The sequence below is a fragment of the Phoca vitulina genome, unplaced genomic scaffold (assembly GCF_004348235.1).
Source record: "Phoca vitulina isolate PV1807 unplaced genomic scaffold, GSC_HSeal_1.0 scaffold13, whole genome shotgun sequence".
NCBI lineage: Eukaryota > Metazoa > Chordata > Mammalia > Carnivora > Phocidae > Phoca > Phoca vitulina.
In genome coordinates, this window is record NW_022589716.1 from 41271942 (window position 1) to 41290710 (window position 18769).

The window sequence follows — 18769 nt, forward strand, 5'->3', positions numbered from 1 at the left end:
GGCTATTGCTATGTGCATGCTTGGTCCCTCAGTCAGTTTTTGAAAATCCAGCTAACTTGTCCCCAACAAACAGCCTACCTCCAACCCTCTCCACTTAGGGCAGTGTGTCTTTACCACATTAGATCATTCCGAAGTAAAGGGGCTGCTTGTTGAGGCTTTGCGTGCTTTTGCAGTGCCCTGAAATCAGTAAAAAGCCTTGTGATCCATGCTTCTCTGCTTCCCCAATTTCACCCAAAGGGTACTGAGGAAGCCTTTGCCTTCTCTCTAGGCTGCTTCTATACACAGAAGCTCTCTGAAAGCTTTGCTCACCAGAACTTGAGATCCATGCTCTTCAGTGAATTTCCATCAGGAGGTCACTGCCAAGTCACACAAATCTGTCAAAGGAGGCTTGTCTAGGAGAGCACCGAGTCCCTCTCCACAGAGTGACAGCTCAACAACTATCCTTGAGTGCTGGCTGGCCAGTCTTCTCTTCTTTCCCACCCCCTTCACTAGACTTCACTACCACCTGCTAATGCATCTAAAGGGAGCAAGAGGTCTCAGTCACAACAGATGATTAGAGTTGATGCCAGAAGTGTAAACAGGTCATAAATTACTCTTAATTCTTCTTGGCTATGGATACTGTTAGTCTTTAGCGATGGAAAAATATACTCACTTTAATCTCTTTTATTTATATAATATAATAGTTGGTCCTCTCGTATGACTATAAATCTCACTTTTCTTCAACAAGCATTTCCTAAGCATGTGCTCTGGGCAAAGTACTGTGTAAACTGCTACTCTTAAGAACAGATACAGGAGTTCATGTTTAGTGGGGACAGAGTTTGGGAAGATGAAAAAATTCTGGAGATAGATGATGGTGATGGTCATACAACGGTGTGAAAGTACTTAATGTCATTGAACGATACATTTTTAAATGGCTAAAATGGTAGATTTTATATTTTTTAAATGGTAGGTTATATATTTTACCACAAAACAGATTAGGGATCTTAAACTTTTTTTTCAGTCACGATTAGCTATTTGTTGTAAGTTATAAGTTCCACATATATCCTATAGCAAAATAAAAAGTGTGTGGGACTCACCACAAAAACTTTAAGAGTTCCACATTTCTTGTACATTACATAGCAAGTCATTGTGTCACTGATTTGTCCTATTGTCAGAATACTACATAAGGTCTTATTTAAGTTAACACATGATTATCCTCTGCAATCAAGGTGAAACAGAGTCTCAACAAGTGCATTGATAAATGAACCCCTGAGTGAGGCCTTACACTTAACGTCCATAGCACAGTGCCCCAGAATGGCCAGAACGTTGGTGAGCTTGGAGAACAGAGACTCAGATCCCATCTTGAGGCCAGCTAACATGGAGAAAGCTCTGGCCTTCAAGCTCTGTTTGGTTCTTGCCTCTGCCTTTGGCCAGTGGTATGACTGTGGGCAAGTCATCTCGTCTTTGTGGGCTGGCTGCTGTGTCCTTCCCTATAAAATGGGAGTGACAGTGCCTGTCGTGCAGGCTCTCAGGACCAAACAGGCAGACGTTTGTGAGAACACTTAGCACTGGGCTGGGGGCATAGTAGGTGGTAAATCAGTGCCATCCCCCTCGCCCCTGCGGCTTTCGTGACAGTCAAAGGACTGTAATGCAGTGGGTGTCTGAGACAGCTTCCCGAGCGCCCTTCATCCCACACTTGGGAGCATGTGAGACACCTCCTGAAAATCTTTTCTTCCTCTCCTGATACTCTGGTCTCCTCTCCTGTCACTCTCTAGACTCTGCTCTCCTGCTCTGCCTACCTTTGAACTGGGAAGTTCATGATGCGAATATATTGATGTTGTGGGAGAGGGGAGATGGCCTGCCCCTGGCCCAGCACCAGCAGCAGCTGTGGAAGTACAACAGTGCTCAGGGTCTCGTGGTGTTTGGGCCTCTTGCTCTTTCAAGACCCCAGGGCCTCACTGTCTCGCTTCTCAGACCTACTACCTTTCCCCAGGGTTAGAATGTCTTTCCCTTGGTTTCCTTTGACCTCTTATCCCTCAGTCAGGAGCCAGAAGCAAAGAAAGGTCCTTGTTAACCCAGATCTGTGTCTTCTCAGCCGGTAGCTTGGCCCCTGCAGGCCCTCTTCCTGCAGGTCTGAAAAGCTTTGTCTGGGGACTGTCACCCTTTCTTCCTTGTGGGTCCATGCTGTTCCTCCTGGCTCCAGGGGACAGCCCAGCTTTGCATCGGCCTCACCAAGACCTAGAATTCAGTTTGTTGAAAGATTAGAGTACTTCGATGGGTGGTATAATTTATCAGCTTCCCCAAGTTAATGACATCCTTTTGTATCTTGTAAACATCTGAGTGATAAAGAGCTGGGCACCTCTTCCATACCAGCACTGTAAGTTAAAGGGGATAGCCAGGCTAGTGCCAGGCTACTAAGCAGTGGTTCTTAACCTTTTTATTATTTTTTAACCTTTTTATTGAGAATTGTATAATTTATATACAATTAAATCTTAATTGTGTACAAATCTTAAGTATACATCTCAATGAATTTTTATGATCTGCACACCTGTGTAAATATTACCCAGACTGAGATTCAGAACATTTCTAGTTCTCCAGAGCCTCAGACCCATTTCCAGTCAGTACCCCCAAAGGTAACTACTGCTTCAACCTCTTATCACCTTAGATTAGATTGGGTTCTTGACTTTCTTGCATCTATGCTCACCCCTAAATCTGAGTTTTCTACTTAATATCATTTAAGCATTCAAAATTTATTATTGCCTGTTGTGACCAAAAAGAAACAAAGTAGTGGTTATTTTAGAAATGCTTTTCCTGCCTTCCCCACCTAAACACATCCTAATATGCCCTCTGCCCCCACCAGCCCCATCCCCCCAACCAGGTCATGGTCAGGGAGGTGAGATCCCCATCCTTTCTGGTCAGTCATGCTCAATCCCAGAGTCTAAAAAGGAACAGAAACAGATGCCCTGGGACCTTAGTTCTGTTTTCCTGGTTCCCAAACCTCAAGGTATAGTGTTTTCTAAGCTGAACAAGAGTGTGGTTCTTAGAATCATCAGATATCCACTGAGCTTCCAACATGCTCAGATTCCTGCTTTCCTTTTTCTGTCAAAGTAGGATTATCTTTCCCCTGATTATGTTTTCAGTTTTCTTGGGGATGAGGAATGCATTTGAAGAGAAGTATCACCGTTGCACTCTCCTTGTTAATGTTGACCATCTTGAACTGTTTCTACTGAAAAATATTACAAGAAGATTTTACAGGAGGTACACAGAAGCCCCCATTTTGGCATGCACTGCCATACTCAAATCCTTGTATTTAAAAATGGAGCTTAGTCTGTTTATCCTACGGTAAAAATATCTACAAGAAGCTTTTATTATATTGACTTTGGAGCCAAACAGGAAATCAGAGGATTCACAGATGTTATCTGCTTTAATGCAATGGGTTTTCTACACTCTGACTTTACAGCCAATCAGGATAGACTCCACAAAAGGATTTAAGGAACATGTTATTGACATAATGTGTATTTATTGGTCTTTGCAGGCTACGTTGTGTTCCCAGAGTTCTGAGGGCAAAAGCAAGAGGGAGACTTAGAGAGAAAAGATGAACCCAGCAAGAAAGAATTAAGATAGATTCCATCATTACCATGAAAATATAATTATAACATATATGGGGGAGAATTTAGAATAATTCAACAATGTATGTAAGCATTTATTATATGCACAGTATTGCATAAAGCAGTTTACAGCCCAAAGGGAAGATGATATGTCAAAAGAGTAAGTCTTCAAAACTGTCTTTTTCAGCATTTTTATCCATGATTTAGATTAGGACAAAAGTGGCACACCTAGCTAATTCATGGGTGATGCTAAACCTGGGAGAGCACTAAAATCAAGATCTAAAGAGATAATGACAGAACAAGGATGAACCTAGGAAGTTGAAATATAGCAGGCCAAGTGTAAGTCCTTAGATTATTAAAAAAAAAAAGTTTCTGTGAGTGTAGAATAAATAGCACCTGTGGGGAGAGATCATGGATGCTTGCCAGCACAGTGTGGGTAAAGCAGTGGTATGAAGGGGCATGACAGATAGCTTCTGCACTGTGAACTCTTCATTTCTCGAAATTGAATGGCCAGGACCCACGCCTGGATACAATACTGACCTCACTTCAGATGACCACACCTAAAGATGCTGAGAGACGTTGAGAACCAGGATCAGAAATCACATTACCTGGAACATTCTTAAATAAAAGAATGAGTAGTTATTTGGAAGAAGAGAAGGGATGCCCGTGTCCCATCCTCAGATACCTGAAAGCTGTCCTATGTGTGAGGCACATAAGGCTTGGTGCCCAGGAAGGCTGGGTTAGGATTAGGGAGAGGTTACGAAGAAGGGTCTCTGATTCCATTACTCACACTTGAAGCTGCTCAGTGAAGGGAATAGGTGGCCTCATGCCTGTGTTTGGGTGTGGAGGACTCACATTTATGGAGGATGGACCTCATACCAGTCGTAGGGCCCCAGTGGCCACTTGTCAGAGGGGTTGTGGGAGGGATTCATGCACCTTGTAGAGCTTTGGAACAGATGCCATGTAAGGCCTCATCCAACCCTGATACTCCATGGTTGCTCGTAGGCACACAGCACAGGCTCAGGTGAGTTCTAGTAAAATGGCCGTGGGCTAGAACATCTGGGGAAGGAGGCAAGGACTGTTACGGATCTTGAAGTGTGACAGAATTGAGGAGCACAAGGTGAAGGTAGGCAGGCAGGCATGGGGTGGGATTGGAAGATGATGAGAGAGAAGTTTAGGTATATAGGATGGGGCAACAGAGTGGAAAACCATAGCAGATGGCGATTTGGGCACCCTTGCTCTCACGTGGTCTCCTACAAGGACACAGGGTTACAGGGACTCCAACCCCACAACCTTGGTGATATTGGTAGCTCCCTGTTCTATTGGTTGACAGGCAGTGGGGGTGCCCAGACCAAACCACTCAAGTTATTTCTGCTGCAGAAAATCATAGGCAGTTTCCTAAAGGCCGTGAGGAAAAGGCACCTTGCTAGGACATGGGCAACGAGGCTGATTTATCCACCTGCAGCCTCATCGAAGGTTTTGCATTTGTACTAATGCTAACTCTCTAAACTTTCCAGAACTTCAAGGTGTTGTTCCCAGTGTCCGTCATTCTCACCAAGTTTGTGTTTTGCCTTTGTTCATAAATGTGGCTTTAGAGAGCCCTTCTGTAGTTCTGGCCACCAGCATACTTTATCTAGTTTTATTTCCCACATTCACCCTTTATTTCCTCTTGTCTGAGTGGCCAACAGTGAAATGAAGAGCATATTCAGGGGACATTGACTCAGTTCATTTGCACTATAAGGACTTACGGTGTATTGTGTTACCTTTTGCAAGTGTATCACATTTTTATTTCCAGGCATTTTCTACACAATGGTGCAGATGAGGAGATTAATGCAGGAGAGGTGAAATGAAGTAAATGTGGAGAACAGCCCATTTTATGAAGGGAAAGGCCATTGGAAGTAGGACGTTTTTGCTCTTTAACTAAAGAAACGTTGGCAAGGCCAAGTTAAACAGGATACGGCATTCTCTCCAAGCGTTTCCACCACCACACCCCTCTCCTCACTCCGGTACTTGTGGGTCACTTCCTAATCTGTGAATGGGTTCGATGACCTGTAAGCAAGGGTGGGAGGTGGAGATTTCGCTTGAACAAACTCATCGAGGGAAGTAATTCTGCAAGTTTCCCAAGGATGAGAGAATGTTTTTTCTTCCCCCTCCCTTTCCACTCCCCCACCTCCTCCACTGTAAAACAACCTCAGCCTCCCTACCCTAGCAAAAGCTGCAACCCAGAGCTGTGTTTAGAAGCCTACTATGGCCATGTTTATCCTGCTCTTCTTTGGGGGCTACTGAGGTTTTGTGCCCCCGCTAGACCAGTGCCTCTAAAAAGACATTTTAGGGCTATCAAAGAGACTGCAATATCCAGGGGCCATTTAAAAAGCCAGAGACCTCTTCTGTGACTCATCCCCAAGTCCTGACATTTAATAATCCCATCACCCTAGGGGGTCTCCAATACTGTCTCATTTGATCTTCTACCCAATTTGAGTAAAGAATCAGGAGTGCTTTATGGGCTGATTGCGTGGGATGCATTATCATTCCTTCTGAAGTTGGAAAGGAAAAATAAAGCTGTCATTGCTTGAATTAAAATAAAATAAACACAAATCCATAGGACTTTCCTAATGTCCCTTCTGATGTGGCCTTTATTGGGTATTTCTTGTATCTGTAACTGTGTCAAGTTCTAAGCAGTCATTCTCTGATTTCCGCTGATTTTCCATCGTCTTCTCCCTGTCATACTTGGATGCTCCTACTCTGTCTTCATGCAGGTTGTACAGAGCTTGTTTATTCCCTTGAGACACAAAGCAGATCATTTGCTTAATTTTTATTTTAAATGTTGTCTGTGAGTTGTCGTCATGGGGCAGCTTTGGTACATGACGCTGATTTTTGTTCCCTAGAAGTCTCTGCCAATATTCCAGTCTCTTGTATACATTCACTGCTATTATAGTAATAATAGTTTACAGAAGCCCAGATTATGATATTTTAATAGTATAGAGCCCTTTGTTGATATAAATGCTTCATGCAAATTGGAATGAAATATTAAAACTGCAATTTTGGCTCTACTTATCAGTATACAAAAAGATTGGACCTGATTCCTCAGATAGAAATGAGCCCTCTTTGGCAATTTAGAATTTCTTCATGTCTCACATCATAGAGCCCTCATTTTAAGAGTGAAGAAAAGGAGGCCTAGGACTACTCTCTGGTGAGTTTTTGGTCAAAAATTAGACTGAATTTCAAGTATCCTGGCTCTCGATCCAGTATTCTTTTCTCCTATTCTATATTTAGCCCCTCTTTTTGTATACTTTCCTAGAAACAAGGCTATGATCTCCAAGCAGAATTTCTGTAAACTCAATTCCAGTGTGTCCCAGTTAGAAAGAATCCTAAAACAGCAATTTTCCAAGCGTGCAATCAAGGGCTATGATTCCTGTTCTTAGGATTATAGCTTTGAGAACTTTGCTGTGTGGACTCCATGTAGTGTGGCTGCTGAGGGAGGGGACTGACACCTACTGTGTATTCTATCAGGCTTGTTCTATATAGGCGCATTGCTATTTCAGGTGATGTAATTTCCTACCTTCTCACCCTCCAGTCCCATCTGCTACCCCACTTGGATTAATCTTCTAAAACACTGGTTTTTAACATTATCACTGCTGGGACCAAACACCCAATAAAAACTCTAAACTCCTTAGCTGCTCCTCCAAGGCTCCCCCCCGACCCCACCAGACCAGTGTCTTCACTGCCTCCAGAACAGGCCATATTCATTCCCAATGCTCTTTGCTCTTGTAAAGGTTCTCCTTCTCCTGTCTGTGGTTCAGGCATTCCCACCCCACAGGGGCTAGGCCAATCGCACTTGTTTGACTCTGTCCTATGTTGTGCTCCAGTCTGACTAATACTCCCTCCACTTTGATCTCCTGAAACGTGTGCTGATTCGATGAGAGTGTCTAACCATAACGTCTGACATCCTGATTGCATTGCTGTCATGAGCGCTGGTCTCTGAAACTCAGCTATGAGCTCCCAGAGAAGTTCGCAGATGGTGCTCTCGGAGCCCACAAGGCCAAAAGAAATACATAGAAGTTTCATTTATGAAGCAGTGAGGACTCAATAAATAGTCCTGACCTAACAATGAGTAGCTCTTTGAAAAAATACTGCACATAAATTGAAAGAACATGTCATTGTTTTATTCTGAAATAACCGTAGTTATTTACTAATACGATTTATGTTCCTGTTGGGTACTGCACAGCTTCCCAAAGCTTGGAATCAGATGGGACACTGCCACATTCCTTTCCTGTTCTATGTTGATTTTCACGTAATACTTTTTATGATACAACTGCCAAAACCCCAGTTTTGCAAAAATATGAGATCATCAAAAGGAATATAGCACAAACTAAAATGTTGAAGCTATAAACTACCTTGATCTGGTAGTTTCTGCAGTGCCTGACAGATATTGTGTATCTTGTTTTCCTGAAAAATTTAAAATATCCCATCCTATGATGCAAATTCACTGCAGTGCCCTGAGGCACACACTTTGGGAACCACAGCTCTAGTATAATATCAACCTTCTCTTGTGTGTTCCCGAAAGTGCACTGAGCAATGTAGTCCTCAGAGTGGGTAGCCAATTAATACTTGCTGAGGACTTTAATCCTTGACCATCTGATAGAGGCCATAAGCACCACAACTTAAGCAGTATACTGAGTTTCCCGGCATGGCAATAATTCAAGTTAAATCCATTTGAACATCTTTTGGGGGTGCTGTAAGGGAAACTCCTGTACTAAATGGAGGTTGGCTTAAATGCCCTTTAAATACTTTTCCATTGCTAAGGTTCTTTAATTCAGTAGAAGGGATATGCCATGTAAGACCAACATTAAGCACAATTGCATGACAGAGTGGTAAGGATGAAACGTCTCAAATTCCCAGGCCAAAAATATAAAAATATTTGAATTCTAACATGCTGAATTTGGTATGGATGTAGAAACATAAAACTGCTGCTTCCTTAACTAATAAGGTAGATTTGTTGATAAACCTTTTTCTTTTCAATTGCCACAAAAATTAACCACATAGTAGGACACTGAGAAAACCACGGTACATATCAAAAAAGTAGAAATAGCACAAGAAAACATGATCACTCTATAATACGACTAAGAAATACAAATTTAAAAAATTAAAACACAAAAATAAAACAGCACTGGGAATTTTTAAAACTCCCACTTTCCTCACCTGGGTCAGTGAGGAAATCAAAATGAAAATTGTAGACTATCTAGAAAATAACGTGAAAATTCTACATATAATTTTTTTTTTTGACACAGCTAATACAGTACTTAGGAAAATTCACCAACCTAAGTTCTTAAATGGATAACAGAAATGAATGAAAATAAAAGAAATTATGCATCAGACTTATGACATTATAAAAAAAACAGAAAGAAAATTAACCCAGGGATGGCAGAAGAAAAATCTTAGAAGAGTGCCTTACACACAGTAAGCACTAAATAGATGTTAACCACTATTATTTACTTGTCACAAAGATTGAAGAGTTTCTATTTGAATAGTACAGAAAACTCTCCTGGATAGAGTAGTAAATGTGAAAAGCAAGTTCACCTTTGACACAGTTGGGGAAATTTGAATATGGACTCCATATTAAGATGATAGTTTGAATTAATGTTAATTTTCATAGGTGTGATGATGTTATTATGGGTGTGTAGGAGGATGCCCTTATTCTTACAGGACACATGCTAATGTATTCAGAAGATAAGTATCATGATATCTGCAGTATACACTTCAGGGTTCAGGGAAAAAAATAAACATAGATTAAGAAAAAAATGGAAAATAACAACATATTTATGGGAATAAGATGGGGGTATCGATTCAAGTTTTCTCTACATTTTAAACTTTTCAAAAGAAAAAATTACCAAAACCAGAATATAGAACATGTGTACTATGTTTTTTAAAGAATCACATGTGTATATACATGTGTGTGTATGTGTTTATATGTTTATATCCTTGTATATGCCTGAACTCTAAGGGATATACCAGAAATTGAGAACAGTGGTTGCTACTGGGGAAGAGAACTGGTTGGCTGGGGATAGGACTGAAAGGAGACTCAGCTTGTGAACCTTGTATATGTGCTTCCATTTTCTATTTTAACGGGGGGGGCGGGGCTATTATAATTTTTTAAATTTTATTTTAAGCTCCATGTCCTATGCTCAGTTTTACGGTTGTACCATTGTTGGATAAATGAAGTAATTTATGCCTGAGGGGCAGAGACTACTTAGGAAGTGCCTTATCTCCGGGCAGACTTCTTGGACGGATTCCTCCTTGGACTGATTCCTCCTTGAACTGTCTAGACTTTGCTGCGGGTTTCCTGTGGGCAAGCAGCCTGCATGCCTCCTGCCCCGACATCCCACCCCCTCCCGCACACAGCGCCCTTTGGCTTTGGCTCTGTGGGGGTTTCATGAAGACGTTTTTACAGCTGGTGGAAGGTGGTAGGCACATGGGATGGTCCTCAGAAGAAAAAGGTGTGGGCTTCCTGTTTTCACTGTGACTCAGGCAAGTGGGAGAGCATTTCTGTGGAACACTCTTAATAAATAACTTGCTCACCCTGACACCAGTGCAACTCCCCAGTGTCAGAGTTCAGGGCAAGAGGCAACTGATCGTGAGGTTTCCTCCTTGGTGAGAACCAGATCTGAGAGTCTTTTGGATGCAGCTTGTGGTGCCAAAGATTTCAGAGCTGGAAGGGATGTACCTGAGAGATCCAAACCATCCACTTTACAAATGAAGCCACCTAGGCCAGGAGAGGTCCACAGACTTGGACGAGTGGCACAGGTAGTTACCATACATCCCCTGAGCCATCTGTGCAGGATTCTTTCCATGACACCGCAGCCACCTGAGAGGTCCACGGGGACTCAGTACTCTGTGGCAGGCGTCAGACTCATTACACTGGGCAGGCAGTGTTGCAGTTGATCTGCTGCTTGCTCTCAGAAGAAGAGGGTGCAGTGCAGCTTAAAGCTGAGGAGTCAGGGAGGGAAATGCGGAGGAGTAGGGAGGGTAAGGTTCACTAAAAACAGTATTTTGCCCATGCAAGGCCCGGCGGGGAACCCAGTTCACCCCTTACTTAAAAGAGACTGATAAACTCGTGGTGGATTTTATCCTTTGCCCTCAGAGCATTAAAATACCTAACACTGGAGATTTTACATAGAATACTTGAGAACTTTTTTTCACTATTAACCTTATTATGAAATACTTAAGGCATGCAAAAAGACTTAGTGAATGTAATGAGAGCATACATACCACACTCAGCCAAAGAGTGACTGGGATGGGGGCCTGGGTGGCTCAGTCAGTTAAGTGTCCAACTCTTGCTTTCGGCTCAGGTCATGATTGCAGGGTCCTGGGATCAAGCCCCGTGTGGAGCTCTGTGCTCAGCACAGTCTGCTTGTCTCTGTCCCTCTGTTCCTCTCCCTGCTCATGCTCTCTCTCATTCTCTCACACTCTGTCTCCATCTATCTCTAAAGTGAATACATAAAATCTTTTTAAAAACATAAAAAATAATAAAAATTTTTTAAAAATTAAAAGAAAAAGAGTGACTGGGATACTTAGTTGAAGCCCCACCCCCCCCTTCCCTGATCACAGGCCTTCTCTCTCCCCTTATCCCCCAGGGATAAGCCCCGCCCTGAATATGCTCCTTATCATTGCTCTGTGTGCCTTTATACCCGGACTGCATGTGTGAGGTCTCCCTAGATAAGGTATCGCCTTATTTTCTATAAAACTTTATATGGACAGTGTCATGCTGTGCATATCCTTACACAACTATTTTTTTCCACTCAAAAGTATACTTCTGAAATTCATCCGGGCTGCTAGGTGCAGCCCCAGTTCAGCCATGTTCACCAGAGCAGAGTGGGGTTTTTTTGTTTTTTTGTTTTTAAAGATTTTATTTATTTATTTGACAGAGAGAGACACAGCGAGTGAGGGAACACAAGCAGGGGGAGTGGGAGAGGGAGAAGCAGGCTTCCCGTGAAGCAGGGAGCCCGATGCGGGGCTCGATCCCAGGACCCTGGGATCATGACCTGAGCCGAAGGCAGACGGTTAACAACTGAGCCCCCCCAGGCGCCCCTAGAGTGTTTTATTGATGACATATTTAAAAATCTATCCATTCTTCTGTTGAAAAACATTTGTTTCCAAGCTTTTGACACAAATAATGCCCCAACAAACATCCTTGCACTTGTTCCTTGTGCACATAGTACCCGCCTATTCTCACTATTGCTGTATCCTTCATTGATCCACAGACTGAACAAATGGTTCTGTCTCTCTCTTTCAGAAATTCATGATTCATAGAAGTGGGTGTTTATCTGAGAGACAGCACTTTGGTTTACCTCAGGGTTTTTAATTTGGAGAGTGGTGCATTAATTCACCTGGGAATTTTTATTTTCCCTTTAAAATAAACTCCGTTCTTTACCTCAGACCTGCTGAAGTTGAAATGTCCTTGTGGGGAAGAAAAGCTCCTCTTGGAGAAGCTCCTAATGACTGAGGCCATCCACTGATTTACTACCCTGCTGTACTTCGGCAGGCTATACCCCCTTGGACACATCTCACTAGACTCTGGTCATGGCCCTCTAGAAAGGGGGCAGACCCTGTGAGAGGAAATGACCTTTCAGCAGAGTACCCACTGTGAACATCAGACACTACTGTGGTGCAGTCCTGGCCTGCTGGTGATACCGTTTGACTTCTACCCATCGCATCCCTTCTAGGCACCTGTCTTTATGGCAGGTCAGCTGATGTTTGTATTTCTTCTGTGTTAGAAAAGGCTCATCCTCTGTTACCCCAGATACGGAAGCCATCACTTATTCCAGTATCAAGCTAGGTGTAGGGGTTACAGCCCTGCCTTCAGTAAGATTGTGTTCTGGTGCTAGAGGCTGCAGGCATATGCATTTATAGTTGTAACACCAGAGATATGATAAAGGCCAATCAGTATGTACAGGGGAAGGGCAGAGAGTGTCAAAGAGGGAAATGATTCCAGTTTGGGGACAGGGAAGATTTCATGGAAGAGAGTCCATTTCAGCTTTATCTAAAAGCGCTAACAGAAGATGAACAATGAGAACAGCAGGTTCAAAGGCACAAATGTTGCCTTTTGCAGGTAACAGATGGGTAGGGTGCATGTGGGGGTGGTGCAGAGAGGTGAAGCTTGAAAGGTGGGATGGTAGGTGGGTTGAGGCCGGGCTGGGGAGCATTTTGAATGGACTTCATCCTGATGAATTGGGGAACACACAGAATCATGTTAAGCAGAGAAGAGACACAGTAGGGACTGTTAGAAAAATGCCTTTGGCAGCCAGGAAAGACATGAACTGGAAAGGGACAGCTGGAGGTCTGAGCAGGAGACAGGAGGAGGCAGTAGCGATAGAAAAAAGGAAGGAAAGGATAAATTTGAAGGCAGCTACTCGGTCAGGAATGACCAAAATGCAGATTGGTGGACAGAGGGCAGCTTTTGTTACTTACTCTTTCTCTATTTATACTCATTTTGTCAAACTGAGGTCAGACCAGAGGTAAATAGCAGCAGTATTTGTATCAATACTTAGGGCTATGAATACAAGAGACACCAAGATGGAGTGTAATGTGGAAGTAATTGCATAAACATCTAAATAAGGACAAGAGTTTGAGGCATATGAAAGCAGTGAGTATCCATTAAAATTAGAGTCATCCCACATGTCTTAACTCTCGTGTGTTGATTTCTGCACATGCTCAAGAAAGGGGGCAAATCTTCTGCATTTGGAATCAGGGAGGCAGCATTTAGTGTCCCTGCCCTGCCTCTTGACTATCTGTGAGACCTTGTGCAGGCCACTTGACCTTTCTAAGACTGCATTCCCTTCCAGGGTAAAACAGGATTTGTCTACTGCCCCAGGATCCCTTCCAGAGCTAACATCCTCCAGTCTCTTTTTCATTGCCTGACTGCCCTGGCCCTGGACAGGCCCTGTTAGCTTTTAGAGATTAATTCTAGTTTCGATTGTGACTTCTTGGACCTATGGGTTACTTAGACTTGTAGTGTTGCTTGATTTCCAGTCATTTGGAGATTTTTCTCATCTTTCTGTTCTTGCACTTTAGCTCATTTCCATAGTGGTCAGAAAACATAATTTTAAACCTTTGAAATTTGTTGAGATCTACTTGATGGCTAAGAATATAATCTATTTTGGTAAATGTGCCATGTGTACTTGAAAAGAATCTCTATTCTGCAGTTGTTGCATATACTGTTCTATGTATGTCCGTTAAATTGAGTTGATTAGTCATGTTCAAATCTTCTATATCCTTATTGATATAGTAAGTGTTAGTGAGAGAGGTGTGTTAAAATCTCTGGTGATAACTATAGATTTGTCTGTTTCTTATTTTTATCCTCAGCTTTGTTTTATTTCTTTTAAAGCTAAGTTATTTGATGCATAAATGTTTAGGACATTTATCTTTCTGTTGCATTGACCCTTTTATCATTGTGAAATGTCTCTAGTTATTTCTCATGATACGTCTTACTTTAATATCTATTTATCTCATATTGACATAGCAAAAACTTTCTTTTTGTTATTTGCCATGGTATAAATCATTTATTTTCAACCTGCTGAAAAGTAAATTGCTGGGGTTTTTTAGTTGCATCTGGGGTTTGTTTTTTTTAGTTGTATCTCTGTTTTTTAAATTCCAATCTGATAGTTTTTGTATTTTAATTAGATTGTTTATGTCATTTACATATAAATACTGATTTAGTTAAGTTTAATTCTCGTCATTTGTTTTGCATTTATCTGTTCTGTTTTTTCCTCCTTCATTCCCTTTTCTTTTACTTTATTTTATTAATTTTTTTAAACATCTTTCATTTTTTTAGTCTTTTTTTTTAATTTCTTTTTTTAAAGATTTTATTTATTCATTTGAGACACAGAGATACAGAAAGAGAGAGAGAGAGAGCATGAGCAGGGGGAGAGGAAGAAGCAGGCTCCCCGCTGAGCCAGGAGGCCGACGTGGGGCTCGATCCAAGGACCCCGGGATCATGACCTGAGCTGAAGGCAGACGCTTAACCATCTGAGCCACCCAGGCGCCCCTATTCTTTTTTTTTTTTTTAAGTCAATTCTACCCCAATGTGGGGCTTGAGCTCTTTAGTGGTTACTATAGATATTTCCAAATTAATCTATTACAGTTTACCTCAGCATTGCCCGAGCAAGCAAGAAACTTAAAGTGTATTCTGTTTTCCCCTTGCCAACATTTTTGTTACACTTGCCATATATTTTATTTCTACTAAGTGATAAACCCCACAAGGCATTATTATCACTATTGTTTTTAATGGTCAATAGTCTCTATATTTATCCATATGTTTACATTTTGGAGCTACTGATTCCTTCTTAAAATTGTATACTTCCATATCAGAGCATTTGCTCTTGAGCCTGAAGAACATCCTGTCTTAGATTCATCATACCCTTTGGTATTACTCATAGGGCAATTCTCTACAAGAAATGAACACTCATTTGTTTTATTTTTCTGAGAGCATCCTTACTGCACACTTCTTTCTAAAGGGCATCCTCCTTGGGTATAGAATTTTTAGTTGACTTTTTTTTTCTTCAGAACTTTTAAAATCTTTTACTTTGTGAATTTTTCTGTGTGTGCGTGTAATTTTTCTTAAGTCAACATTCTTTTTTTTTTTTAATTCCAGTATAGTTAACATACAGTGTTATATTAGTTTCAGGCATACAATAGAGGGATTCGACAGTTCTATACAACTATACATGACTCAGTGCTCATCATGATAATAAGTGTTCTCTTAATCCCCTTCACCTATTTCATCCATCCCCCCACCCACTGCCCCTCTGGTGACCATCAGTTTTCTGTAGAGTCTGTTTTTTGTCTCTTTTTCTCTTTGTTTGGTTTCTTAAATTTCACATATGAGTAAAATCATATGGTATTTGTCTTTCTCTGACTTACTTTACTTAGCCTTATACTCTCTAGGTCCATCCACATTGTTCAAATGGCAAGATTTCATTCTTTTTTAAGGCTGAGTAATATTCCTGTGTGTGTGTGTGCGCGCGCACGCGTGCATGCGTGTCTTTGTGTGTGTGTGTGTGTGTGTGTACCACATCTTCTCTATCCGTGCATCTATCAATGAACACTTAGGCTGCTTCCATAATTTGGCTATTGTAAATAATGCTGCTATAAACATAGGGGTACATTTGTCCCTTCAAATTAGTGTTTTTATACTCTTTAGGTAATACCTATTAGTGGATTACTGGATGGTATGGTAATTCTATTTTTAATTTTTTGAGGAACCTCCAAACTGTTTTCCACAGTGGCTTTACCAATTTACATTCCCACCAACAGTGCAAGAGGGTTCCTTTTACTCCACGTCCTTGCCAACATTTGTTGTTTCTTGTGTTTTTATTTTAGCCATTCTGACAGGTGTGAGGTGATATCTTATTGTGGTTTTGATTTGCATTTCCCTGATGATGAGTGATGTTGAACGTCTTTTCATGTGTCTGTTGGCCATCTGGATATCTTCTTTGGAGAAATGTCTGTTCATGTCTTCTGCCCCTTTTTAATTGGATTATTTGGTTTTTTGGTGTTGGGTTATATAAATTTTTATATATTTTGGATACTAACCCTTTATCGAATGTGTCATTTGCAAATATCTTCTCCCACTCGGTAGGTTGCCTTTTAGTTTTGTTGATTGTTTCCTTCAGTGTGCAGAAGCTTTTCATTTTGATGTATTCCTGATAGTTTCTTATTGCTTTTATTTCCCTTGCCTCAGGAGACATATCTAGAAAAATGTTGCTATGTCCCATGTTGGAGAGCTTATTGCCTGTGCTCTCTTCTAGGATTTTTATGGTTTCCGGTCTCACATTTAGGTCCTTAATCCATTTTTGAGTTAATTTTTGTGTATAGTGTAAGAAAGTGGTCCAATTTCATTCTTTTGCATGTAGCTGTCTAGTTTGCCCAACACCGTTTGTTGAAGAGGCTGTGTTTTTCCCATTGTATATTCTTGCCTCCTTTGTTGAAGATTAATTGACCATATAAATGTGGGTGTATTTCTGGGCTCTCCATTCTTTTTCATTGATCTATGTGTCAATTTTTGTGCCAATAACATACTTTTTGATTACCACAGCTTTGTAGTATTTCTTGAAATCTGGGATTGTAGTACCTCCAGTTTTGTTCTTTTTTTTCCTTTTTCAAGATTGGTTTGGCTATTTGGGGTCTTTCGTGGTTCCATACAACTTTTAGGAGTATTTGCTCCAGTTCTGTGAAAAATGCTGTTGATATTTTGATAGGGATTGCATTAAATCAGTAGATTGCTTTGGGTAGTATGAACATTTTAACAGTATTTGTTCTTCTAGTCCATGTGTATGGAATATCTTTCCACTTGCTTGTGTCATCTTGAATTTCTTTCATCAAACATTTTATAGTTTTCAGAGTACAGGTCTTTCACCTCCTTGGTTAAGTTTATTCCCAGGTATTTTATTATTTTTGGTGCAATTGTAAATGGGGTTGTGTTCTTAATTTCTCCTTCTGCTACTTCATTGTTAGTGTACAGAAATGCAATTGATTTCTGTATATTAATTTTGTATTCTGTGACCTTACTGAATTCATTTATCAGTTATAGTAGTTTTTTTGGTGGAGTCTTGAGGGATTTCTATATATATTATCATGTCATCTGCAAATAGTGGAAGTTTTACCTTTTCCTTACCAATTTGGATGCCTTTTATTTATTTCTCTTGTCTGATTGCTGTGGTTAGGACTTCCAGGACTATGTTAAATGAAAGGGATAAGAGTGGACATCCTTGTGTTGTTCCTAACCTTAGGGGGACAGTTCTCAGTTTTTTCCCATTAAGGATGATTAGCTTTGAGTTTTTCCTAGATGGCCTATATTATGTGAGGTTTGTTCCTTCTAAACCTACTTTGTTGAGGGTTTTTATCATGAATGGGTGTTGTACTTTGTCAGATGCTTTTTTTTTTTTTTTTTTGCATCTATTGAAATGATCATACGGTTTTTATCCTTTCTCACTTAATGTGATTTATCACATTGATTGATTTGTGAATATTGAACCACTCTTGCATCCATTGAATAAATCCCAGTGATCATGGTGAATGATTTTTATTAGTGTATTGTTGGGTTCGGTTTGCTAATATTTGTCTGCATTTATGTTCGTCAGAGATATTGGCCTGTAGTTCTTTTTGTTTGTAGTATCTTCATCTGGTTTTTGTATTAGGATAATGTTGGCCTCATAGAATGAATTTGGAAACTTCTCTTCCTCTTCTGTTTTTGGGAATAGTTTGAGAAAAATAGGTATTAATTCTTCTTTAAATGTTGTTAGAGACCCTGCCTGTGCCTTGGTCACCGAGTGGCCTTCATCAGTCTCCTCTGCAAATGCTCCATGGCCTAGTGTCCCCATCCCTGCCACCTGTGATCACAGGCCGAGGCCCTCCAGGGGTCACCACCAACCCACAAGCAACCGCTTGGCAGCCATCCCCTCCAGTGGCTCACTTGTGGCCACCCACAACTATTACCGGCACCACCTGGGTTCCACTTCCAGTAACAGCTCTTGCAGAAGTGCAGAGTATCCTGGGGAAGCCATCCCCCACCACCCCAGTCTCCCAAAAGCCCACCTGGGTCACTGGTGGGCAAGCTTCTTTTGGGGGAAGTCCACTCTCCCGTTCATGCCTATAGTGTTGGAGTCCCCAGAATGCTCAGAATCTCCCCAGGCCTCCAGTGACACTGTCACCTGTGACTTGGCTTTGGAAGCCATGAGGAAGCAGCCTGGTGGCCAGCCTAGCAAAGCCAACACCAGGCCCTGATCCTGCGTGGCCACCACAACCACCAGGCTTCAGGAGGCACTAGGCTCATCAGAGCCATTCCTCCCCCGCCCCTCCCCTCTATGTAGACTAGGCAGGCTGCAGCAAACAGAAGCACTTGGGTTCTTTTATATCAAAACAGCAAAACACCAAAAAGGAAGTTGAGAAAGCCCCACTCTTACTATCCATGCCATATGCAAACTTTCCTGACGCCCTGTAACCATGTGCCTTATACCAAGTAGAAAATAAACTCTAAGAAGCCAGTAAAAAAGAAAAAAAAAAAAGATTTGGTAGAATTCACCTATGAAGCTCTCTGGTGCTGGACTTTTGTTTGTTACTGATTCAATTTTATTCCTGGTAATCGATCTGTTCAAATTTTCTATTTCTTCTTGATTCGGGAGAGTTAT

At 41.4% G+C, this 18769-nt stretch overlaps 2 protein-coding genes across 10 annotated transcripts in view; both read left to right on the forward strand.

The window, feature by feature from the left end:
• The window catches only part of ATG7 (autophagy related 7), a 233960-nt gene that overhangs the window by 162168 nt on the left and 53023 nt on the right, over positions 1 to 18769 (forward strand). The window lies entirely within an intron of this gene.
• On the forward strand, positions 17805 to 18679 carry LOC116636799 (pancreatic progenitor cell differentiation and proliferation factor-like; the record flags this gene model as incomplete). Its single annotated transcript, XM_032411954.1, has 1 exon — positions 17805 to 18679. A coding segment is annotated over one exon (561 nt), but the record flags the coding sequence as incomplete, so codon positions are not given.